This window comes from Bacillus rossius, chromosome 6 (assembly GCF_032445375.1).
Source record: "Bacillus rossius redtenbacheri isolate Brsri chromosome 6, Brsri_v3, whole genome shotgun sequence".
NCBI classification, from domain to species: Eukaryota; Metazoa; Arthropoda; class Insecta; order Phasmatodea; family Bacillidae; genus Bacillus; species Bacillus rossius.
In genome coordinates this window covers 14,523,562-14,550,079 of record NC_086334.1, presented here as the reverse complement: position 1 = coordinate 14,550,079, position 26,518 = coordinate 14,523,562, and the positions used below count along the sequence as shown (strand labels likewise).

General features: G+C 35.9%; 1 protein-coding gene across 1 annotated transcript; it reads left to right on the top strand.

Annotated features, from left to right (window-relative positions):
- The first annotated feature begins 589 nt into the window (after positions 1 to 589).
- Positions 590 to 21,373, top strand: LOC134532682 (double-stranded RNA-specific editase 1). The gene is made up of 7 exons (XM_063369379.1): positions 590 to 852; positions 6,164 to 6,354; positions 7,809 to 8,073; positions 10,861 to 11,030; positions 13,461 to 13,790; positions 19,696 to 19,885; positions 20,995 to 21,373. Exons 1-7 carry the CDS (start codon positions 828 to 830, stop codon positions 21,069 to 21,071), a joined length of 1,248 nt encoding a protein of 415 aa, XP_063225449.1. The 5' UTR covers positions 590 to 827; the 3' UTR covers positions 21,072 to 21,373.
- The last annotated feature ends 5,145 nt before the right edge of the window (positions 21,374 to 26,518 follow it).

Here is a 26,518-nt window from a genome sequence, read left to right as displayed (position 1 = left end):
TAAAATTTCTATCTATTTGAGCATCATATAATTTTTATTACTGATTTTCACAGTCAATTTACCTGTCACAAAGTAACCCCTTTTTCCGGTAGTTAATTTGTTAAGCGACATCCAGCAGAAGCTACCTTAATGGACCACACTGTGGTCGACAACCCATAAAAGTGCAATTAATTAATTTGTAAGCTAGTCTAGCGCTCTTCGTGATAGATTTAAACTATCCAGCACCATTCACTGCACTCAGGCTAGGCTCACCCTGGGTGTAAGCAACGAAACCGCGGGTGACCGAAATTTTGATAAAATCTTAAGTTTTACACACTCATGTTTACATTTTCTTACATTTGAAATAAGTAAATAGATTTTGGTACCGAAAAGAAAATATTTTTTTTAAAAAAAAACTAATATTTGTGACATTTGTTTCGCATATTCTTTGTTTAGTAATAAACACGCAATGAAATTGTTATCATTACAATAATATTTAAGTAATTTTCTTTGTAAAAGAAACTGAATTTATTTATTTTCGGATTGTTTCTTGCTGTTTCAGAATTTTTCTCAGCGACCATACATATAGAATTGTTGCGTTGTTTGTAATGTTGGTGTGTGTTATGTTCTCTTTGTAAAAAATATCTCTTCCGTTTCCGTTGCTCACTTTGGCATCATCGACTTTCGTGGTACTTGACTAAGCTTTGTGTTGTATTTACTGTTGTATGTTGTTTTGGTTGACTTTTAACAAATTTACTGAGTGATTGTAAGTTAATCAGGTAGTTTAAAAAAAAGTATTTAATTGAGGAAGAGTTATCTAAAAATTTCCAGTTTATTATATAGCTATAATGTCTTACAATACTCGTCGACAGGGTGAGTTTAAACATAACGTATAATATTAACGTTATATTATGTGTGTGTATATATATATATATATATATATATATATATGTATATATCTATTTAACTAAATGCATTTCTTTAATAAATTTTATCTAATGACAGTAGCTAATAAGCCACTACTTGGTTTAGACGTTTATTCCGCCATTTTGGTTTGAGTATATTGTCGGCGTCGACTGGAACTGTCAAAACAAATTATCAAAAAATTTTAATTCCTGTAAGTTTGATAATTACAAGTATAATTTTCTATTTTTTGTTGAATGCTGTCGGTTAGTACTTGCTTAATTATAAAGCTAAATTCTTAACTGAGGCCTTATACAAATTTACGCAATGTTCTTGATGTTTGCCATGTTTGGATACGCCTGTATCCGACTCAGGATAGTCTGGTTCGCGATGTCCGAGAGACGCATGCTGGGCGATGATTCCAACGATAATGATTTGCTTGGTTCTCACAGTAATTATTTCAGGATGAATTATACTCAATTTTATAGGGTTCACTTGGAACAAATCCCAGGCATTTCCCTTTATATCCTGCCTTCTATATTGTTCCATCAATTTATTCTGTAAACGTGAATATTTTCATAATTTTTAAATTAATCTTTCCATTGACTGCGTAAAGTCCAATACTTACAGAAAATAAACTTCTTAAAAAGTGAATGCAGAAATACAACAAAATTACGCGTAAAACGTGTTTTTGTTTATCTGTGCATGAGCAAAGTCAGTGGTGTTTTATAAAAATAGAGAACTAAACACCTGGAAATGTCACCAACATAGCAAACACAGCTTTGTGTGGCCTGTGACACCTGAGATGCAGTGGACTATATTTTACTCGCGTAGTGTGACCTCATGTATGTATCTGTCTGCATGTGGGATGCTGTAAGAACGTAGGTTCTGTTGGTCGTGTAAATGTGCACGGGGGAAATGAGTCATGTCACCACACTGGCGACATCACGCCTCGAGAATAAAGTCCATTGGTAAATATTTACAATCGCGGTAGATGCCAAAAAAAATGCTAAAAATCTGAAAATACTTTTATTCTGTGCCCTTTCACTTCCTCTTTTGAAAACAACCGGCGGAGGTAAGAAATTCCAAATACTTTAGGAGATATCGAATTTTTTAATTTCATCATATGTAGAGTCGCGGTATATGCCAAAAAAAATGCTAAACATCTGAAAATACCTTTATCATATGCTCTTCAACTTCCTCTTTTCATTAAAAGCGGCGGAGATAAGAAATTCCAAATACTTTAGGAGATATCGAATTTTTAAATTTCAGCACAAAACCAGCGCATTCCTGTGGCGTGCGTGCACCATTGTTTCTTGTTTACGTACGAGAACGAGTATCTATTTTTTTATTGGATAATGATGTCACGTGATTGTTCGTGATAGGCCAGAATTCAAATGAACTAATACGTGATTATTTAGTTCAATTATTGTTTAAAACGGTGTTTAATTACCGCCTCCAACTTACGTGAGTTTTTAACGTTTCTAATTTTAAAGTCTTATTTGTTATTTTGATATTGTTGCGCAAGTAATAAGTAACAAAAAAAAATTACGTGAGTTGTTACTGTACATCCTTTGTTACGGGTTTGTTAGGTAAGGTCAGTTACATTATAAATAATTTAAAACTAAAGAATAATTAAAATTAATTCACATTATTTTTAATATCACCTTAGTTTTAAAGTATTTATATTGTAACTGACCTGACCTAATCGACCATTTTAGTTTACTGTTCACCCTCTGTCCGGGTTTGTTTGGTCAGGTCAGTTACATTATAAATATTTTAAAACTAAACAGCCATTAAAATTAATTCACAAAATAATTTTTAATGTCGGCTTAGTTTGAAAGTATTAATAATGTAACTGACCTGACCTAATCAACCATTTTATTAATTACGCATTCACGATTCACGTATTCACGAACACGGCAAAATAACAAAAATGGCGCCGCTCGAATGGTTCCACAGGTCTTGTATTGCAAAATTAAAAAATTCGATATCTCCTAAAGTATTTGGAATTTCTTATCTCCGCCGCTTTTAATGAAAAGAGGAAGTTGAAGAGCATATGATAAAGGTATTTTAGGATTTTTTACATTTTTTTTGGCATCTACCGCGACTCTACATATCATGAAATTAAAAAATTCGATATCTCCTAAAGTATTTGGAATTTCTTATCTCCGCCGGTTGATTTGAAAAGAGGAAGTGAAAGTGCATAGAATAAAAGTATTTTCGGATTTTTGGCATTATTTTTGGCATCTACCGCGATTGTAAATATTTACCAGTCCATTTCCCTTAGACACGGTGGCGCCTATTAACTTCACTAAGACTTCTGCTAACTGTTAGGTTTTAAAAGTGAGGGTTCTATCTCAGTATATTACTGGGTTTAATAAACAATGCTTGGTGCATGCACCGCGCATGTTTACACACTGGGTGTGTGTGACACATGAACTAATATTATCCAGAATTCAGTGTGGCATGTCCATGTTTATTTGGTTAATGGCAGACCATTCAATGTTTAGCTTGATGTAGTTTGTGATACGATTCCTTTAAAATGCCTGGAGGAAAGTGTGTTTTAAAGCCACATGGCTTTTGAAAAAATAGTTCAAGGAGTGGTTGCGTTGAATATGAAAAGTGTAAACACAAAGCTATGTGTGTACAGTGTAATAAAGTGTTGGATGTTGGTGTAATGGGTGAAAGTGCCTTGAAAGTACATGTGAAGGGTTTTTATTTTTTTTGTAGTTAGCTTGTTATAGACTTTATATTTGTTTTATGTCTGAGAAATGCTATACACCAATCCCTCACTTAGCATGACTAATGCATTCCTCAAAATGTTTTTGCCATCCAAAATCTCGTATTCTGATAGCAGGACTAATTTACTTAATGTTCCAAAATGTTTGGGGGGCAATATCTGCACGTAATATAAATCCGTAGAAAAACACTCAATAATAAATATCACACAATTTATATTTTTAAACCTACAATCAAATACTTTGTATGACAAATTTGACACTGTAACGGGAGATATTTATCATCAATTGGCTGATGGACTTCCCCACCCGGGCGTGACCTTTAACTGGCATCGCATAATTTTTCGTGAACTTTCCAAACCATCCTTTATTGCAATGAAATTGATATTATTGTTGGGATAATTACATTTTCATTTTTCAATAATTAAAGTGCTTATTCGTGTATTAACGCTTGGTTCATATCAATCCTGTAAGGCCCGTGATTTTTTTTTTTTCATTGTACCATTCATTTAACAACCTTTTCCATGTAAATCATGTGTTTATTTCTGTTCCGGTATATAATGTCAAATATAAACGTTTGATAGTGCTTCTTTTGTGTGATTGTGCGCACAGTTGACTTGCTTAAAACTAGTGTGACCAACGTAAGATTGGCCTTCATGACAATCTGCATGCCGTAATACTTACAGAACGTTTTGTCTAAAATACTTGAACATGAAGCATTATGCTCTCATTTGGAAGCCATGATTCCACAATGATTCCAGCTGCAGGTGCTTGCACACGTACAGTTACCAGCAGACTAATGGGTAGATATTCCTTGTGTTTGTGCGAGTTCCCTGCCATTGGCTAGTCTGAGTTTATCACAGCCCAGCCTGAGGCCGGGTTACAACGGTACGGCACAGCGGCATACACGCTTAGGTAAAAACATTTGATCCTTTACGCTCCATAGCCGCAACTTAACTTGCCATAGCTGATGTTTGTACAACAGTTGATAGTTGTCAGACCTGTGCGTGCATCTCTTCCCCCTTTGTATAGCTAACTGTATGCCACTGCATATCTGCTTTTTTTTTTTTTTTTTTACAGAAGTTGAAACAGACTTCGTGTTGTCATTCCGACTTTTTTTTTTTTGCCTGTGGAGATTTTGCTCTAACTGAAACTTACAGAAGTGCTGTTCAAGATTGGGGCAGTAAAATTAACACCACACTAAATGAATTTGTGGAATCTGAAGACTTGCTAAGTGAGGGATTGGCGTATTTAAATTTGCATTGTGGTTTTTGTAGTTTATTCAATTAGTGTGTTTAAATGATGCTACGTTTACTAGAATTGGGGAATAGTATTGTTTCATTTTATTGTGATCGCAAAATCATATGTGATTTTTAAAATTTCTCTGCACTGCTTACATGTGTTTTCCAAACTTATTTGTTTAAGAATTGAAATTTTTTCAACGCTTATATTGTTTCATTGTAGCTTACAGATCCAACCCTTCACCTTAGTTATGATCAAACTTTTGCGACAAATAAAATGTTTGCCATACCTTTTTAAATGTAGCTAACCTAACTTCAATTCACATTATATTAACTTTGAACTTTGTGTAATTTATTTTCTTATAGGCTAGGTATAGTGCTGCAAGTCTAATAGTTCAAGAAAATGTGTAAAAGATAAAAAAAATTGTCAGTTGAATCTCTGGTGCAACAAATAGAAAAGAGAGTGAAAGAATTGAAAAACTAATACTTTTGTCATATATTTAGGCAACATTAGATGTTTGTGAAAAAAATGTTTTATTTTTAGCTTATTATTTTCCTTGCTTTCTATCAAAAAAACAATGTGTAGTTTCTGTTAAATGAACATCATAATGAGTTTTTAGTTAACATTACATTTACATGTGTTGATAATGTCAGTGTACCTATATTGTATGATAGCTGTGTATTACTTACTAGTATTTTAATTTAATTTATTGGCTATCTTCTAATACAAGATGTAGTTTGAAATGGGTTTCATGTTCCTAAAATTGTAATTCGTAATTTTGCATGAATGGTATGTACTGTAGACTTCAAAAATAATGCCTTATTTTACTTAAATATTTGTAGGTATTCATGTATATCTTAAATTCTTAAAATCCTTAAAGGGGTCCTTAAAAACTCCTTAATTTTGATTGCCCAAGAGGGTAAGAACCCTGTATTATTGTAGTGACCATGCTCAATTTGCTGGAAACTGCATAGAAAATTATTTTATGATCATGTTAAAGCTGGAAACACTCATTTAATTGTACATTGAAGTAATAATGTTAAATAAAGGGTTTAACTGTAATAGTGCCTGACGATTGTAAAAATGTTTGAAAAATTACAAAGCTCAAGATGACATGACACCAGAGATTGTAGTGGGACTGTTAAACATCTTAGTTATTGAGTCATTGGTCATAATTTGAAACGTCGGGAGGGTCGATAAGAAGTGTCAAACTGTCACCGCCTCTGGTTCAGCCATCGTAAAGTGAGCTTGCTGAACACATTGCCCTATGAGTGCATGACCGCCGGGTTGCTTTGCAGGTGGAGTTGGTCGTGGGACTTCACAAGTGATGTACCACCAGCAGCAACAGCAGCAGACAAGCCAGAGGGGTAGTGCCTCTCCCAGACCCTCTGGTCCACCACCAAACTCGCAAGGGTACCCTTCCTCTTACGGTACCCAGCCTGGGGGCTTCTCCTCGGGAGGAAACCAGCAGGGATACAACACTCAGCAGGTACTTGCACATCAACACCTCTAATACCAGTGTACGTATGTTACGCATAAAACCAATTATTGTGTTGATAATTTCACGTATGTTGGTTTTGATTATTTTTTTGTTTATTTGTTTTTCACGACAGTGCAGGTAAAGTAACAAAAGACACACAGCATCAAATGACACATCCTCAATTATATAATTATTTCTTATCATTATCAATAAATTAATTTCATACAAGTGACTATATATAGACAATTTAAAACTGTTTTGTGGAATGAGAAAAAAATAATCTGTAGGCTAGTTAGCTGATCAGGTGTGACCATTGAAATGTCTAACTTTTAATGTGTGATTTTGAGTACTGCAAGCCAAAGAAGCGCAGAGAAATTTTGTCATGCGACTAATAGTTTCTATGTTTTTTATTGATTTAGTACAGGGCCGTAGCTTTTTATATTTTTTTTACACTGGTATGTGATACAAAACATATAACTGTTTTTTTACCTATCTAATGTGTCTAATCATTGTATTTGCAGTCGTGGAAGAGATTCATTTCACTATCGTTTCATTACAGTAGTGAAATAACTTAATTTATTTGGTGTGTTTCAAATGCTGAAATAAACTGCATGTTTATAATTGTGCCTGTTAATATATTTTCTCCATTCTCAATGATTTAATAGTTTAAATTGCTGATAATGATGAATTCTCAATCACTTGCAAGTATTTCATTAGGTTAAAGTATAGTGCTTTTTTGAATAGTTTACAAGTTTTGCACTTGGACATGTATAATACTGATATAATTGCTCTCTCTCATGCACATACACATACACACACAAAATGTACAGAATTAATCTAAACTCCAAAATTCCTAAACGGTAAAGAAATTATACATGTATTTTTTTAATATAATTTTTTGACATATAGAACGTTGTTTGAACATAATTCTGCTTGTCTAATCAAAACTGAAGTATCAAATGTTCTTGTGCCAAAAAATTTGGTAGGCTTATTTAAGAGTGGTTGTTAAGTAATGTGCATTTCATTTTCAGCTCTCATGCAATGTGTTCACTAATTTTTTTGTTGCATTTTCCCCCCTTTCCCATGACTCAGGGTTGAAATAGCTATACATCGGTGCCAAGGATATGCACTCCGGTTGTGGTCTGGTGTAACGTGTCTTTCTTATTGAAGGTCACACTTCTGTGTTGCCACGAGATGGTCTGAATAGGAGACAAAAGTGAAATTGTATTCAGCGATGTCAGTCATAGCACACCAAGATGCTATAACGTGATGTTGGTGAAGTACTTTCGGAAAGTAGCCGATCGTTTCACAGTTGTCACTTTTGTTTTCCGCGTGGCGCCGTTGGCAACCCTGCAGGAGTGAACCTTGGACACCTTAACCCAGAGTTCACTAGATCGTATGCCTGAGTGCAAAATCCGGTGACGTGAGTGTGTGGGTATATCCCCTGGTGGCTGTGGTTGCAGTATCAGGCACAGCAGCAGGTAGTGCCCCCTCCACCCCCACCACCCATAGCGGTACAGCAGCCCCCTGCCCCCAAGCCTCTCCAAGGAATACTCAAGTCGGAGGCAGCATCTCCGCCTCAGCCCCAGCCCCAGCAGCCTGTCAAGACCCCTGTCTCTCCGTCGCCGGGGGCAGTGGAGGTGGAGAATGATACTGAAAAAATGTCTCAGGAAGATAAAGATGAGGAAAGGCCGAGGCCTCCGTGGATGAGGAAGAGGCCGTATCCATGTGAGTACAATCCCATGTTCTCCTGCAGTCTCATTCTATTCTACAATAATAAAATATCTTTCCTGTTCACTAGTTAGGGATAATCAAATTTTGTTAATGAAATTACAAAATTTTAAATAATCACTTGCACATAATGTGTAATTTTATAGAATCATGATATTTGCTTGAAATTAACTTTTTTCTGCGAAAAAAAAAAAAAGGTTGAATCATTCTCAAACATGCACAAAACATTGTTTGCAATACTAAGTGGTTATATGCAGATGCCATCTTGACTATTTTGTTTTTCTGCAGCACCCATAGAGTAAAGAGTGGTGATAAACGTCATCACTTCAGCCTCTAGCGAAACAATTGCAGAAATTGTATGTAATATCAAACTTTGAATTAGTGGTACTAATATGTTCTTTAAGTTTATTTAGACGAGTGCATATTTGTAGACGTTAAGTTCTTTAATGTTTCCAAATGGTTGTAATGTGTATCTCTGGCATTCTATGGTTATTTTTTTGTGGCGTTTTAATAACCGTATAGATGCAGAAAGTTTGGGTGTTTTCAATAGAGCTAAAGAGTATGAAGACGGAGGATTTTGTGTGTTCAATAACGAAAAAGCCATTATAATGTGCTGCAAGTTTCGTAATGCGTTTCGTAGATTGGAAAAGAAAAGATATCCGTGAAAAACATTGTAAATTTTGAACATCACATAAGATGAACACAGATAGGTGCCAAGCATCTAGTTCCGGAACTAAGCAAGTTACTAAAGAAGAAAACATCTCTGTTTGTAAAAAAACTTAAGGAAGAGAAAACTAAACTAGCTGAGACATTTCATGCTTATGTATCAGGTGAAATTTGCAAACAAGTATTGCAAAAAATGTTTATTTCTTGGAATTTCTGGAAGGGTTGTCATGTCCCTACACCCACAAGTTATGTGAAAAACTGATTTAAAGACAGACTTCAAGCTTGTCAGTGACAGGAATTTTGCTGAAGAGACAGCAAAATTGTTGAATTCTGCTGCGCGTCTAAAAACTGCAACAGGAGTGAAACTTGCTGTGACTGGCCAGAAATATTTTCGAACATTGTCATCTTGGATGTGAGGTGATCCTGGAAAATCATTCTTGGAGGACATTGACTCGTTCAATTCACGAGAAATCATTTCAACAGGTCCAGAAATTGATGCAGTTAACTTACAGAATCAAGCCCAAGCCACTTCAAAATTTAACTTGTCAACAATTTTTGACAGCTACGCAGCAATAAAACAAGCAATTTTTAAGTCTGATATTGTTGAAAATTTAAAAAAAAAACTGAAGTTCAATATGCTGAAAATTAGTTGGAATCTCGTTGCACTTCATTTTTCTTGGCGAGAATTGTCTTGAATGTGGTAGAGTAGACACCCCTTCCTCATGGCAGTCTCTTCACCATCCTGCCACAGGTATCGGTTCCATGGCTCGATGCCTGTCTTCATGTCATTGTTTTTTTTATAAACACAATTTCTGCTAGTTCCATTTGGAATCTTAAAACATTATTTACTCTTTTATATACAAAGTTTGTTTCATCATAGGTACATACACAATGAAGCTGCTATTGTGTCACAGTGTGTTAGATTGATGCAGTGTGCAATGGAATGTGTGTGTTTTTTTTTTTTTGTGGTTGTGTACATGGTTGTTGAGGTTTATTTTGTACTTTTTATTTTTCCACTTCTGGTTTGTGAGGCTACAATATTTGGTGTGACGAAATGAATAAAAATAATATTTTTTTTTCAAGTTTGAAATGACAAATAAGTTATTTTTTTAATTGTTCAGGCAGTAGTGAAAAAAACTTAAATTACTTGTTGCATGTTTAAATTGTCACATATTGTGTTCATTTTTATGATTATGAAGTCCCATTAAAACATCAAAAAAGGGTATTCATACTACACAAATGTCCTAACCTCAACTGTAAATGTTTGAATTTGATGAACTAGTGTAAGGAAACTAGTGTTTCTTATTTCAGAGTTTTAGAATTCGAGGTCAAATTGGGTATGAATAGTTTATTATTCGTATTCAAATATTTGCATAGGCCTAGTATTTTTATTTCTGCACCAATCACTTTTTCAAGGTTAGTTGACCCTAAGTACGGATTCATAAGTGATGCAACAATGCAAGAAAATCACCGTTGTTTATAAAGCACCCAAGTCGCAAGGCTTGGCTAACCCTAAAACCTAGAAATTTTATAACAATTCTCCAGGTTTCTTTTTGATAATTCATGTTTATCATGAAACCATATGAAAACATATTTCATGTTATAAAAACATTTTTTTGTCATTTATGCATATAATGTCTATTAATAAGTTTATGGGACACTTCACTTCAAATACGGAAGGCAGAAATGCAAGCTGAAACACACCAAGTTGAAATTTGACTGATGCTTCTCTTGCATAGTTTGTTATTTGAAAATGTTGTTATTGAATAGTTTGCATCTTGGCAGACTTAAGTTTCTTGCTTAGTTTTAAAAAACCTAGCCTAAAGCAAAGACTGCACATGTCTGCCCATACACATCTCAATTGTGTACTGAGTTCCTGAAACACAATGGCTGGAGTTTGTACAAGTACACCAATTCTACCTGGAATTTAAAAGCCCTTTATTTTGTGGGCCCACTTGCAAGATTGAATCTGTGAAATGGGAATGATAAATTTAATTCCATGGGGCCCCCCTCTGGTATCCTAAATATTTTCACCCCTGTTTACTCTTATAATGTCGTCAATATTGATAATTGAAATAGTTTTGTCAACTTTTGTGTGGTGCATTGTTTTTTATGTAGTCAAGGTGAGCAAGGCAGTGATGAGGCGCCGCCAGAATGCCAGGCTGCGCAAGATGCTGCAACCAAAGAGTGCGCTCGTGGTTCTGACTGAGGTAGTGCCGGGGGCCAAGTTCAACTTCCTGGAGCACATCAATGCTCTCGGACAGGTTACGTACCAAGCCAACGTGGAGGTAACTATCTAGTCATCTCAGCAAGTGCTTGCAACTGTATTTTGCATGAGTAAGATTACTGTAAAGTGAGGTAATTAAGAAAATTTAGCTTCTAAGATAAAGGATTTGATTTTTTAATAAGTCGTTAATTTTTACGTCCAGATGTATCAAGTAGCTAAATATGTAATTTTTAGGTAGATTTCGAAGAAATAATGTTGCCATAGTGTGACTTCTGGAAAAAATTTTTATAGTTTTTTTTTTCATGGGCCATAGCATAGACCCCAATACCATCAACTTAAAAATTTATATTTTTTTATCACATTCTTATGGCCACTGTAATTTTGAACAAAGCTCTTTATCCACGGAACACAACAAAGACTTGAGTGTATTGGATCCCCAAGAAATCCCAGAATAAATCGAAGAAATTGCAATTAAAATCAATATACAGTAGAACCCTGTTATAATGTTCCTGCATATAATGTTTTCCTGCTTATAATGTCATATTTTTAAAGTCCCAATATTTCCCCCATAAGGACAATGTATTTATTTCCTGCATATAACGTTCATAAATAGTGTAATTTCCAGCTTATAATGTTTGCTTTCTAACATTCAATAAATGGGGAAAAAATGTTTTAAAACCAAATTATTCCAACACTTATGATAAAAAGTTTCCTTTATGTATGTTTATGTTTACAATCACTGCCATACAATACATGAAGTTTGTTAAAATACAATTTTATGCAGTATACTGAAGGTACACAATGTTCATAGTTACGTGTCAGTTGGCACCCTTTTTCAACTTTTCTCTTCTTTGCCATTCCAGTGAGTATTCAGATGCACGTACATAGTCCTACGATATTTAAGTTGCCAATCATTGAGCGAGGGCATAACTAAGTGTTTTCTATTGCTTACAAATAATTTTTTTTTTCATTCATACGTAGGAATCCCAAAATTAAACATTTTCAGGTGGCAAAGGAGTAGACATTCTCACTCTTAATGTTATCATGAATCGTGAGACAATTTTGCAAAAAAATGTGGCAGTGTATCTTTAAAGACAAACATAATTTAACCAGGGAACAAGACGAAGTTGAAAAATTGTTGGCTTGTTTCAGAAAATTCATGTATCAAGTATACTATCTTTGGTTTTAACATTAAAGTTGTTTACATAGCTTGGTGAGTCCATTGGTACAAAGCTTGAACATTGTTAAGTGCTAAATTGAGATTTCCTGCTTATAATGTTTTCCTGCTTATGTTTTTTTCTTGTGCTCCCTTGAAAAACATTATAACAGGGTTCTACTGTAATCTCTTATTACTTGGCCTGTGTGAATATTCAAATTTTCAAATAGGAATATGAATAATAAAATATTTGTATTCGATTCAGCCTTGAAAATTTTGAAATAATGAGTATTTGTCTGCTTAAGAATATTTGACATAGCATATCGCAAAAGTTTGCCATATACCAACATTCACTGTTGAGGTTAAGTCATTTATGCAATTTACATAACCTTTTTTGATGTTTAAATGGGTCTGCATAATCATTAACAATAAATGTTTTAAACATACAGTGTTCCAAAGTTTTTTTTTTTTTCCAGTTTTCTTACTGAACGGTAATGGAAAAATTGCATGATTAATTGAAAACATAGCATATTTGTAAAATATATGTAAAAGAATAATAATGGTTTAGAATTACAGATGAGATTAGCAGAAAATTGTGTTAAAATATTGCTGAACTAATAGTTTACCTGGTTACTCTTTATGAAAATCTGTGAATAAGTAGGCTCTTTATTTATCAATATGAGCTGATTTAATCACTAATTTAGGAATATAGCATTTAAAAAAAAATACATATTTCTCATCAAATGAATTGCATTGGTTTCATGTATTTTTTTGTTAACATAATTTTCTGGCTCGATAAGTAAGAGTACCAGTTTCAGGAAAATAAGGCAAATAGGAACTAAAATAAAAGGTTGGTTACGTTAAATTAGGTTAGGTGCGTAATTAAAAACACAATTTTTTTATTTCATAATTTTTAACTATTTTATAAAAAAATTTACATATAATTGTTGAAGTTGAATGTTTTTGGTGAATTTTACACAAATAATCAAGGTGTATCCAGGGGGAGCCAGGCTGCTCCACCCAATTGGGAAAAATTATATACAATGTTCTACGTATTTTGAGCCGGATACGCCATTGCAGTGAACAAATTCAAATGCAAAAGTTAATGTAGGAAATGAGCAAACTTTCAAATGTGTGTAACAAACAAAATAAACATAGTAAATGTGTAGATCCACTTTGGTATTGAAACCATTTAGTTTGTAGAAATTTGTCAATTAATGGATGCAATCCATGATTTTAAATATATTTTGAAATAAGTAATTAGAGTTGCAATTTTGTATGCCTATGTTCTCTTAACTTTATTCTAGAATATTGACAAAAGTTTTTTGTTTCCAGATAGAGGGTAAAGTTTATTCCGGCCAGTCACTAAACAAGACTGTGGCCAAACAAATTGCGTCGGAGAATGCTCTGAAAGCTGTCCTCCTGGATATGATAAGCAAGTCTCCAGTGAAGATGGAACAGTCTGGGTCGGAGAAGGGGGACGAGAACAATGATGGGTCAGACGGGGAGGAGAACAAGGAAAAAAGCACGGACATCCCGGAAGATGAAGTGCCGTGGAGAAGTCTGACCTCTTTCGCTATTTACAAGCTCTTCTTGGAGTGGCAGAGCGATGGCACTGTTGTACCCAGCGAAGGAATGCCAAAAACCATGAAATCACCAAGACAGGTAGACAAAATTAATTTGTTTGGTAATAGGCTAATAGTTGATAACTGTGAATATTACACCTATCCTTCACTTAGCACGTCTTCAGATAGCGTGGATTCATTTAGTGCGATGTGAATTTTACTGCCCCAGTATTGAATAGCACGTCTGTAAATTTTAGTTATCACAAAATCTCGGCAGGCAAAAAAAAAGGCGAGAACGACGCCACGAAGTCTGTTTCAACTTCTGTAAACAATAGATGTGCTGTAGGATACACTTAGCCAAACAAGGGGGAAAGAGATACGCGCGCAGGTCTGTCACGCAATCGGCTGTTATACAAACATCAGCTATGGCAAGTTAAATTGCGGCTACGAAGTGTAAAGGACCAAATGTTTTAAAGTCCGCGCGTATGCCGCCGTGCCGTAGTGTTGTCGCCTGGCCTTAAACCGGGCCTTGAACTCATAGTCTAGTCTGTGGCAGGGAATTCATGCGAACAAAAGCAATATCTGCCCATTCAGCTGCGGTAACTGTACGTGTTTGATCACTGATAATGCATCGTGTTAAAGTATTTGAGACAAAACTAGAAAGTATTACGGCGTGCAAATTGTCATGAAGGCCATGCTTATGTTGGTCGCACTTTAGTTTTAAGCAAGTCAACAGTGCGCACAAACATATGAAATAAGGACTCTTACCAAAAGTTTATATAAGTCTGATGCTGTTGGTTGTACTAGCGGGTTTATATTTGACATTAGATACCGGAACAGTAATGAACAGGTGATTCACGTGGAAAAGGTTAAATGAATGTTGCAATGAAAAAAATAATCATTGACCTGACAGGATTGCTGTGAACCAGGTGGTGATACGCGAATAAGCACTTAATTTTTTTTAAAAATTAAAATGTAACTATCCGGACAGTAATATCAGTTTCACTGTTGGTAAAGGATAGTTTGGAAAGGTGCGCGATGTGAGTTGAAGGTCACGCCCAGGCGGGCAAGTTAGCCAGCCGATTGACAATAAAGTACATAACCACGTATCTCCCATTATGCGGTATTGTATTTGTCATACAAAATACGATGGAGAGCATATTAAGATAAATTGTCATATTTATAGTTTAATGTTATTCAATGCATTTATACTACGTAAAGTATATTTTCCTACACAATTTTGGTACACATTAAATAAATTAGCCTTGCTATTTATGGTAACTAATGCTTCAGAATACGCAATTTCGAATAATTCCAAAGTGTGTGGAGAATGTTATTGTTGGTTTTTGTACTAAGCTTTTTTTTTGTACATATTATGTTAAAAGTGTAATTTTATTTTCTCAAAAACTTTGTGTGTGTGTGTGTGTGTATATATTTAACATGATCAACTGTTAAATTATATGTGCTTACATGTACAACCATTAAACACATGTTTCTATACTTGTAACTTTCAAACCATTTTGAACCACAAAATGATTCTTTCATATTTTGATAAGCACTAATCGAATTATTTTTTGACACAAACATAAATTCACAAAATTTTAAAATATTGAAAATTTGATTCCAGAAAAAGCAGGAAGGTTTAAAAAAAACAACTAGAGCTGGGCCGATCACCTATTTTGCCGATCATGCCGATGCCGATCATCTGCTGCCGATCTTCTGAGCCGATTAGAGCCTTTCAAGTACCTCTGATTACACGTTGCTTTTGACGGATCACTATAAACGGTGAAATATTCCCAGACAAAACTACTTTTCATTGACATGATTACTTATAAATCACCACACACATGTACACACAATTAACTGCGTTAAAATGTAATAAGGTCAAACCAAATCTTCAACCTAATCACAACTCCGTCATTCTGTGATTCGTGTGTGCCGGTAGACGTCAGCGATGATAATTTTATTCCCCCCAGTGCTGCCAACAAACTTTCAATAATTCCCGATTGTAAGTTAATTTGTGAATACGAAATACAGTAGATACTCGTTAATTCGTAATGGTCGGGACAAAGATAATCACGGATTACCGAATTTCACGGACTAGCGATTATAAGCCCGGAAGGTCTTGTCAAGCTTCTTAGACACCAGCGTGCAGCTGGGTTAAGGCCAAGGTCATGTGATGTAACATCTCCCGAGGCTTACTGCGCCTTGGCAGCAGATGGATAAAAATAGTAAACTCCCCATTATTCATGTTAATTGGGACCCGCCGATGCCCGGATTATTGAAATTCTGTAAAAAAAATAATACTAATAATAAACCCGGATAATCCGTTCAAGGTAAGGGTCGTCTTCGAATTAGTGTCTCGGCTTAAAAAAATACGGCACTGCCTAGCCATTAGTTCACTGTCATTTACAACAGCCGAAGAGAGAAAGATAAGATCGTGCTGACCTTGCACACATAAATATAGGGTAGCCCCCCACCCCCCTCCCTTCATTCGACCAGCCGAATGCCAGCCAGACACGTCACTCGCCAGGCGCCTGCTGTGCGTTGGCGGGCGGAAAGTAACTCAGCAGCACGTGAAACAACATTCAAACAAACGGGAGACGGGAAGCAGAAGTCAGGACATCCCCTCAAGTTTAAAGAGTGACAAATGTGACAGCTGAAAGGGGGGCGACACAAAGGGTCGGTACAAACAGCGTAGCCCACGCGATGGCTTGCAGTGTTTGCCGGCCACCGGCCCGCGTGACGTAAATTTTAAGCTCTGACAATTTTAGATTCTCTTTTTTTTCTGCACTTTTAAATCGTCCCGGATTATCCGATTCCCGAATTAGCGCGTCACGGATTAACAAGGTTCTACTGTACCACTAAATGGGGAACAAAACTCTTCATCAACCAGGATTTTATACAAAAGAAAAATAAGCTCTATTTCCCGCTAAACAGGGTAAGAATATTAATTTCGCTAAACAAAACTTTCAATAGGCCATATTTAGCGAGAAAAAACTAAATAGATGAATTCCCGAAGAGGTAGACTAACCACAAGACTACTAGCGCTATTAATCTGTACGATTTCCGTCGCGCGACACGCGTCACTCTAATCTCTGGCGTCACATAACCAACCTAAACAACAGTCGCCATTCGCCATTGCGGTAATATTAACTGTAAATGGTAAACAAATACATAGTTTTTGGTTCGTAAATGATAAATAACTTTGCAAATAGTATAATGGAAAATTATTTTACCGAAAGTACCGTAAATATACGTGGAAATTGATACTTAGGTATGTAACTGTTCAATGTTTATAAAACATACGCTATTTGTTTACTTTATTGGTATATTTTTTTCGTGTGCGGTTAGTTTTAAATTATTAAATCCTATTATTTTTCGATGAATAATTGAATTTTCTTCCCGAAAAGTACCGTAAACAAACATGGAAATTTGTTAGATATAGGTAATTATTCAATGTTATAAGTTTGCAGTAGGAGACCAATGATCGGCTCAAATAATCGGCTACGTTTTGCCGATCATTATGATCGGCAAAATTAACAAAATCGGCCGATTATTACGATCGGGGATCGGCATCGGCCCAGCTCTAAAAACAACATACTTTTAACTCAGCACAGCTTGAAAGTACTCTAACCATAGTTATTACACAGAAATTTGGTTTTGTGGTTCCAATCTTCAAGTTACCTAAAGAGGTCATATAAAATACTGAAAATGTAAGATATTTAAGTACATTTTAAGGTCATTTTACTTAGGTTTCCAAAAATTATTTAATGTATCTTTATGCATTATATGTAAGCCTATGAATAATTTTTATACAGAAAACACAAGAAACTACTAATCTTAGACAAGGGCAACAATGAACTTCTATCAAAACCAGCAAAGATAATCGAGCCTTGAATCATAATGGTGGCACTTAAAAATGAAATAAAAATAGTTTTGAGCTATTTATTGATAGGGCTTTATTTGGTAAAATAATTTTTTTTAAGTGGTGATGCAAATATTAATTTAAAAATTAAGTGATTTCACATGGAAACTCGTGACATAATTTTGCCACTAATAAATAACTTATGTTCAATTTACTCAATGAGAACATAAAGGTCAAAGTTAACTGACGACATTAGCATCCAACTTCTGGCATACTTTTGTATTGTTTTGTCATGAATCACACAAATCAAACTATTGCACAATGAATTACTGAGGACACAATATTAAGTATAATGGCTTGTCAGTTATAGTTAAGCAAATAAAAGACATATCATTAACATCTAAGAATGAATCAGATGATTCTGACTGATGGGCTGCATGTGACAGCAACAGAAGCCATCCAAAGTTTAAATAGCTGAACAAGTTCATCTCTAGATTCAAAAAGGTTCTAGAAGAGGAAATCTTTGTACTACAGAACAGTTTGTTCAATAGAGCATCATTCAAACATTTTTAAAAAATAATAAAAAAACTGAAATAATTTTTTTTAAATAAACATACTTATGTTATGCAAAAACATCAATATTTAAACTGTCAGATTTTCACCAAATATTTATGTTTCATCTTAAAATAATGTTATTTTGAAATTTATTGTACGATGTTTCTCCTTGAAAAACTTGTCCATGTAAGTACAGTAAAACCTCCATTAACGAATATTCTATTTAACGAAAAACCCTATGCAACGAAATAAAATTTTGGTCCCGCCGAACCGCCATAAGATCAATGCTGTTTTAACCTCTAAATACCGAATTTTATTTGTTCCGAAATAGTGAAATTCCCTTTACAACGAACTGCCGCTTTTGAAAAACAAGCAAAAATAAACATCTCTTACAAGACATCCACTAATTTTTTTGCATTCACTGCTTAAAAAATATGTGCGTATAACCGTAAAATAATATGCACCATCGCGGAAGACAATAAATAAACAAAGCATGGATAACACAAGTCGTGTATACATGCCACACTTTGTTCAAAATGGCGGGTACATTTAGCGCTAGTGGCGGAAATCTCTCGTACCATCGCTCTGGCAAGACGAACAACTAGTATATTTTGCGTTTCTATGGTTATAGATGCGCACACGCAAATATATTTATCTATGGTGGAGTACAATTTACGTTTTTTCAGTTGTCACTGTTGTTTATTTATTTCCACACGTAGTTACGGAAATCAACACGGTACTACTGTAAAATGAATTCTAATCCTAAAAATCGGCGACAGATTGACGTTAAAATAAAATTAGAAATTTTAGATCCTGTTGATGGTGGAAAAAAAAAGTGATAGGTAGCTAAACGTTTCGACATCCCGGCGTCTACACTTTCGACCATATTATCCAACCGGGAACAGATCGAAAACAACGCTTCTCTGGTAGGGACAAATCGAAAACTTGTGAAAGTATGTAAAATTGATGATTTGGACAAGATACTTTTTGACTGGCTAATGGAGGCTAGGGCATCTAACATGCGTGTTTTACAATAAAAGGCACGCCAGGAAGCACTCCGGATGGGAATTGATAAATTTCTAAGCATCAAATAGTTGGCCATTAAACAAGTGTATTCTATGTACTTTTTCATGTTTAATTCCTCATATTGTATTAAACAGTCAGAAATACAGTTATATCGTGCGAAACCTCCATTTAACAAACCCCTTTACAACAAACACAACAAATTTTGGTCCCTTGAGATTTGTTAAATAGAGGTTTCACTGTACTTTGTAAATAATCATAACCAATATGCAGGGAAAGAAAAATGTAAATATGTAGTGTAGCTTTGTACAGTTTGTACCGAAGTTAAAGGTTGGTTAGTTTATAATGGAAAAAAATTTTTATGCATCTAACTTACCCTAATAAATTGTTTTCTTCAATTTTTATTTGCCGTATATTACCCATAATTGTTATAATCAGTGCAAAAATAAATATTTTTATAAAATTTTCCACGTGTTTTATTTAATCACACAAGCAGTCTACTATTAATTGTGTTAAAGACTTGAGTTTTCAATGAACCAATTCATTGTTAATTTTCCAGGTGGATGATTTCACACGACCCTCACCCTTGAAGAAGATCCCAGACAACCCAACACAGCGTCACCCAGTAATGCTAATCAATCAAATGAGGCCTGGTATAGAGTTCCTTGAGGTGTCAAGGCAGGGAAACCCACCTAATATTACATTTACAATGCAAACAACAGTGGACGGCAAGGAGTATACTGGAGTTGGTAAGTTCATTACAGCAAAGGTCTTAACCCATCACATTCTGCAATCGGACATCAATATTCTCTCCTCCACATTCTTTCGACGACTTCCCCTCTGTTGCTTGGTTAGTTGGAGGAAGTAAAGCCAGCCCTTGATTCCTTTGCATTAACTGCGGCCTGAAACTTTTGAAGGAAAAGTTTTTATTTTGAACTACATTTCAACAATCAATTTTGCTTATTGAGTAGTTAAATGATATTTGCTGAAAGTAATTGTTGAAAAGTCTCTATTCTTACATGGCATTTTTTATTAACATATTTAAGTCATAATATATACATATTACCACAAGGTAAGAAAAGGTTTGGTTCTCCCAGTTCGGCTATGTTCTGCCTTCAGGCACAAGCTCCGAATCTTGGTAATAAGTGGACAACAGACATAGATTGTGGTGTTAGGAGGGGAGTGAAGAATGTTTTCTCTAGTATGTAGTGTGTATGACTGAGAGAACCTTTTCTCTGGGCATGTTCTCAAATTTTTAAAATCCTCCGCTTACTTCTATGCTGCCGGCTATAGTCTAATGTTCAAATTGAAATAGAATTTAACAGGTTGACCTTGGCTACAGATTTCTAGACAGTTTTTTTGTAATAACTCTGAAACTTCCCAAGATTCTTTTGCCTTTTTCAACCTTCGCCTTTTTTTTTTTTTTTCCCACGAATCACGAGTCTTTGTTCTCACACTATTTCATCATCAAAATGTTGTAAAAAAATTCTAGAACCATTTCAGGACCCAGTTGTTTTGGTGACTAAAGAAAATATAGTCATAATATATAAACTGTGAAAACATAAACATGCAAAAAAAAGATAACATCATTGGCTTTACCAAATTAAACAAACAGGTGAGAGAATACCCATTAAATACAAATAAGCAACCTAGTTATAACTGAAAATACCTCATCACCTTAAAGATTTTTTACTGCTGATTTTTTGGGGGGGGAAAGAATAAAATATGTAGGATAAAAGGTATTAAAATATATCTAAAAATATGAAAGTATTGTATCCTGTGTACCTAGAATCTGCAATTTGAAATTATCAGAAGTAGCCAAATCATATTGACAAGCTAAATAAATGTTCTTTTTCAGGAAAGAACAAAAAGGAAGCGAGGAAGGAAGCGGCCAAAGCTGCTCTGGCTGGTGCAATGAATATTCACTATCCGTAAGAACATTACTGGGGAATCAATCTCGCTGTGCAGTATTCACACAGGAACCTTTATCTTTATCGTCTGGATGTTGTGCATTAGAGTAGCGGACCTATTGTCATTTTAGAGGCACTTGAATCATCGTATTATTTTTATATTATCATTTAAAAAAAAGTGAGGAATCAGTATAAAGCATGCAGCTTTAAAATTCTATGAATTTTGTAATTCAAAATTTAAGTGTCAGTCTCTTTTATTTAGTTTTGTGTAGTTAAGTGTTTTTGAATTTTGTGTTGCTTAATGTTTAATAAAATGTTTAAAATAAATATGTGAGATTTTTTTTACAACATACAGGATTTGTCCGTAAAGTAATAAGACTGGCTGCTCCATGCAGCTCCAGTCGCCCGGAGGGCACTCCCTGGCGGGGGGGATTTGTGGGGGGAGGGGGTGTTAACTAGGCCACGGACCTGGTGGCAGTCGTGTCCGAGCTCCGACGCAGTGAGGATCACGTGGCGCACAAGCTGTATTTGAGTTTTTGTCATGGCAGAAAACGTCCTAAACGGAGCGTTCGCTGGAGCAGCACTACACAATTTAATTTTGCTTTCGTCTGGGAAAAATCGCTTCTGAGATGCTTGCCTTGGTTAAGGAGGCTTACAAAGATGATGTCCTGTCAAGGGTCCAAGTTTTCCGGTGGTTCAGCTGGGAGACATTTGAAGACATACGGCCATCTGGACGTCCTTAAGTGAGTGGTTTGGACAAAAATGTGGCCAAGGTAAAAAATCTCCTGGACTCAGATCATCATTAGTGTGCAAGATAAATTGCCGAAGACCTAAACATCTAAAAAAAACAACGAAACCCAATTTTATTACTGAAAAATTTGAATTGCGGAAGGTGTGTGCGAAATAGGTGCCATAAGTGTTGTCATTAACAAAACAATGACGAGTGGACATTTCCCATGAGATGGAGTAGTTAGAAAGTGAACTGGACGTTCTAGACTGTAATAACAGGCGATGAATCATTGGTGTTCCAGTACAACCCCGAAACCAAGTGCCAATGTTCAGAGTGGCACACCTCAAACTCCCACGCCCCAAGAAAGTGAGAATGTCTTTGTCCAAGTTAAATACAATGTTCATTGTCTTTTTTTGACAAGCGTGGGATGGTCCACAATGAATTTGTACCTCTGGGACAAAGTCAACGCCGTTTTCTATAAAGAAGTCCTTGCATTTCTGCATAGAGCCGTTAAACGGAAACGACCGGAAATGGCAGATTGCTGGAAGCTCCACCATGACAACGCTCCAGCCCATACCAACTTTGTGCCCGGATAGGGTTTGCAACTTTGCCGCAGCCACCGTACATCCCAGATATCAGCCCGCCAGACTTTCTCCTGTTCCCAAAGCTCAAGAGAAACATGAAAGCTCACCGTTTCGAAAATGTTCCTGTCATCCAACGGGCTGTCACAGTGTCTCTGAAAGAGGTCACGGCAGCTGACTTCCAGGGAGCCTTTGTAGTGTTGGAATCACATTGGCAACAGTGTATCGATGCCCAAGGAGACTATTTTGAAGGATTTAATAATATGTACCAATTGGATCAAATTCTTTTTACCAGACCTAGTCTTAATTACTTAAGTTCAAACCCTGTATAGGCAGTAAAACCCTGTTAAGAAGATTGTCAAGATTCTTAGACATTTAGACTTATTACCAAAGAAACTCAATAAATGGGTAAAATTAAAATTGTATGTACTACAGGTAAAGTGCTAAATTTTTAAAACTTATTATGCAAGAAATTTTTCTAAATTGAAATTTGAGTTTTATTGTATGTACTACCAAAAGGTAATTTTTTCTGCCTTTCTGAAAATTTTAACTGGTGAGAGAAAACCATAGTTAATAAGAATAAAACAAATTATACTTGCAAGTTTTGCCGTTTCCAGGCTTTTGTACCAAAACAGTTTGAAATATCAGAAAATTAAAAGAATGATCTTATCTCTCAGTTTATTAGGCACTAATAAAGCAATACTTTTAAATTACTTGTTATCTCTCCTGTAGCAGCTCGTCAAGAGATGCCAAAGGAGAAATGGGTTAGGTTTACTTGCAAACTAACAGTTTGGTGTAATACACTTAGAACAAATTTGCAGATGACAAACGTAAACTTGGCACTTTAGGTAGCCATAATCAGCTGTCGCGAGGTATCGCTTAACAGGATACGGCTTGCAAGACTCTGTAAACAGGAGTATTTATAAATGTGATAAATACACAAACCCTCTTCCTGATTATATTCTGCAAATTGACCTATAATCAATAAACAGCTCTCCTTAGAACACACAACATACAACACGCAGTTCAATTGAATTTAAATTATGCTTTCTCACACTGGTGATATTAATTTGTCCAGTCGACATCTATACACACTTTCTGTTAATTTACAAGTAGGGGTTAGACCAGAGCTGTAACTAATTATTTGCGCACTCAAGACAATATACGTCCCTAGTGGCGAAACGCCTACAATTTACGAAGTGGGTCTTCACAACTGCAATAAACAAAACATACAACAGCCTTTGTTATTTGAAGTTTATCTAGTATTTAGTATTTAACTAGGTTCTTAGTCTCGTCCGGTGTTGGTTGTCCTCGCTGCCACTACGTCTATGTAACCTTCGGTGACGACGTTTAACTCTACGGGCGCACCTTGCGCATCGACTCGCTCGCTTGTCACTCGCTGAGCGAGTGACCCCAAAAACGAGTCTGCCCTCAGCCCTCCCAACCTCCAGGGGGTATTTGGCTTCACTTGAGGACTCTAAATTTGAAGAGCAGCTTTATACAATTTACTTGCCGAGCGAGTTCCTACTCGCTCACGGCGAGTACTGTTAGCGAGTCAGTCTTCATAAGTCCTACCTCGACCTCGGGCGTCACGACAGTCTTCGGGAGGCGAGGTTGAAGCAACCGGGAAGACGGCCGCGAGACGTCCCTGGTGTAGAGTTGTTGGATCTCGGCTCTCCGTCGTAGTTGGTCTTGTTTCGTGGCTGTCCCGGAATCTTCTGAGTCCCGACTCGTCCTCGGGCGTCGTGGTGTTGTCAAGTGACGTAGTGGATGGTGGCAGCGTGACGTGTTGATATCTTGTTATAAGCTTTCGCCTCTGGCCGATTGCCAGGCACCTTCTGCTTGATTCTTATCAGGCGCACCCTATTTATACTCGGGGAAAAGAAAATGACATCATTCGTATCCAATCGCGGACTTCGGCGGATGACCGCATCAGTGCCCAATAGTCGTTCGCTTAGCTGTTACTAAGGACGTGACCACCAGCGATTGTCTCGTAGAAATAGAGTTGTCAATACCTGAGGGTTATACAACCCTCTTGACTTGAACGTGTCGCAGATGTCCTGCCGTTTAGGGGCAAAATCGTTAGGTTGTGGTACATACTAAAGCTCTATTCTTACCATTCACACTCTTATTTTTAATGTTTTCTGACCTATCCTAACGTAACATACTTGAGAATCAATCTGTGTTCCAAAATAATGTTACATGAAATAACATGATCATCTGGCTGCTATTTTTCAAGAGAACAATGTACCAATTAGTAGTAACCTTTTAATTTAGATTATAGTTTACTAGTGACTCACCCTAGCTTTGTAGGAATGCAATCTACTAATGTGACATTAGATTTTGTAGGGATTCAATCTACTAATGTGGTATCATTAGATTTAATAAATACAGTAAAACATTGTTTATCTGGATCTCCTGATAATCAGGATCAGATTTGTAGACATTTTATTTATTCTTATCATAAATATGACATTTTTATTCTACATCTATACAAATGAAGATGGCAAGCGCACAATGTACATAACATTTTCGCTAAATAAACAGGATATTCGGGTTGCTATAGGTCTAGAAACCTGTGTAGTCAGCTCATGTTTACAAATACGAAGAGGGACCTGGGAACCTTTTTTTATGTATTTTTTGATTCTCCACAACTTTTGTTTGAAACTTTTTTCACTTAAACGCCTAGATTCAGAGAAGAACTGAGTAAAACCAAATTTTAACCCTTTTTCCAAAAACTTTACGTCCAATTTAAAAAAAAAATTAACACCATTTGATTCGGCGTCCTCGAATTACCCTTATATCAAGTTTTCAGGTCTGCTGGTAAAAAGTGCTTTGCCTCTTGTTGACTGGCCCAGAATATTTTATACATTATTATGTAAACCGTTGTGGCCAACCACTACTGAACTTAAATTCTGAAATCCCTAACATCAATGCTGAACTGTAGAGCGTTGGTAAAGCAGACATGGTATTCTCCCACTTGTGACATGTTAGCATCAAAGCTTAAAGTTATGGCTTAGGGCTGCAAGAAAAACAAAACTAGGCTAACTGCCATGGTTTTAGCAAAGCATCAGGGAAACCTAAGTTTCCTCTTGTCATTGTAGGAAAATCCAAGAATCCCTGTGCACAAAAGATGTGTACAGTAATTTGTTGCAATTAATTGTTGTGTAGAAATGGTTATTACTACTAAAATAAAAAGATCCACCATAAGTTGAATGCCATTATTTATTCAACAAAAATGTTTTTAACTATTTTTTCTTTCCCAAAAATTCACAAACAGGACCAGACAAACATTTATGTCAATAAACTTATCACTGATTAGTCGAGACCAGCTAGCCACTTAAAATTGTAATAACTTTTATTTTACTCAAGTTTCAGGTTGGACTGATATTGAAATCTGGCATGTAGCCACTCAAAACTTTTGAAACCAAACAACAAAAACTGAAATTAAACTGCGAAACTGTAACATCGGTCACGGCGGCCATGTGTACAAATCAAAGGTTAAAAATACTAAAACTAAATTTTGAAGTTGAAGGCTACTTTTCTCTCAGATGCTGAATCTTTGCTGCTTCCTGTGGGTCCCTTCCCCTGCACTCTCTTACACGCCCTTAATTAAAACTTAGGTCAACTCGTCCGGCACTTGTGCGCGGTGGGAAGCCTACAACTCACGTAGTTTCGATTCCCTGCAAGAATTTCCGAAGATTTCCGAAATTTTGCGTTTTGGTATTAACGCCACTTCAGCTGATAAATCAGAAGTTTCCAATGAAAACAAGCATGTTGTGACTAACCTAACCCTTCGATTTTTTTAATTTCAATTTTTGAGAGAAATCCAAAGTTGCACGAACGTGGTAGGGAACCGAAACTACGTGAGTTGTAGGCTTCCCGTGTGCGGGTCGGGAACCAGCACCAGAGGAAGGACATACCGCGGTACAGCCAGGCGGCAGATCACGTCACTCTGCAGTGGGAAGCCTTTTCGCAGACGAGAGAGCCAAACGTCCGATTGTGCATCTTCGGTTTTTTTTTTGTTCATTGTAAAAGGTTAGGTTAGCTACATTATAAATTCTTCAAAACATTGTGGACGGTTGATTTGGTTAGGATAGCTACATTAAAGATACTGTGAAATTATGTAAACGATTTCCTAGCCCTGGATAGCTAAATATT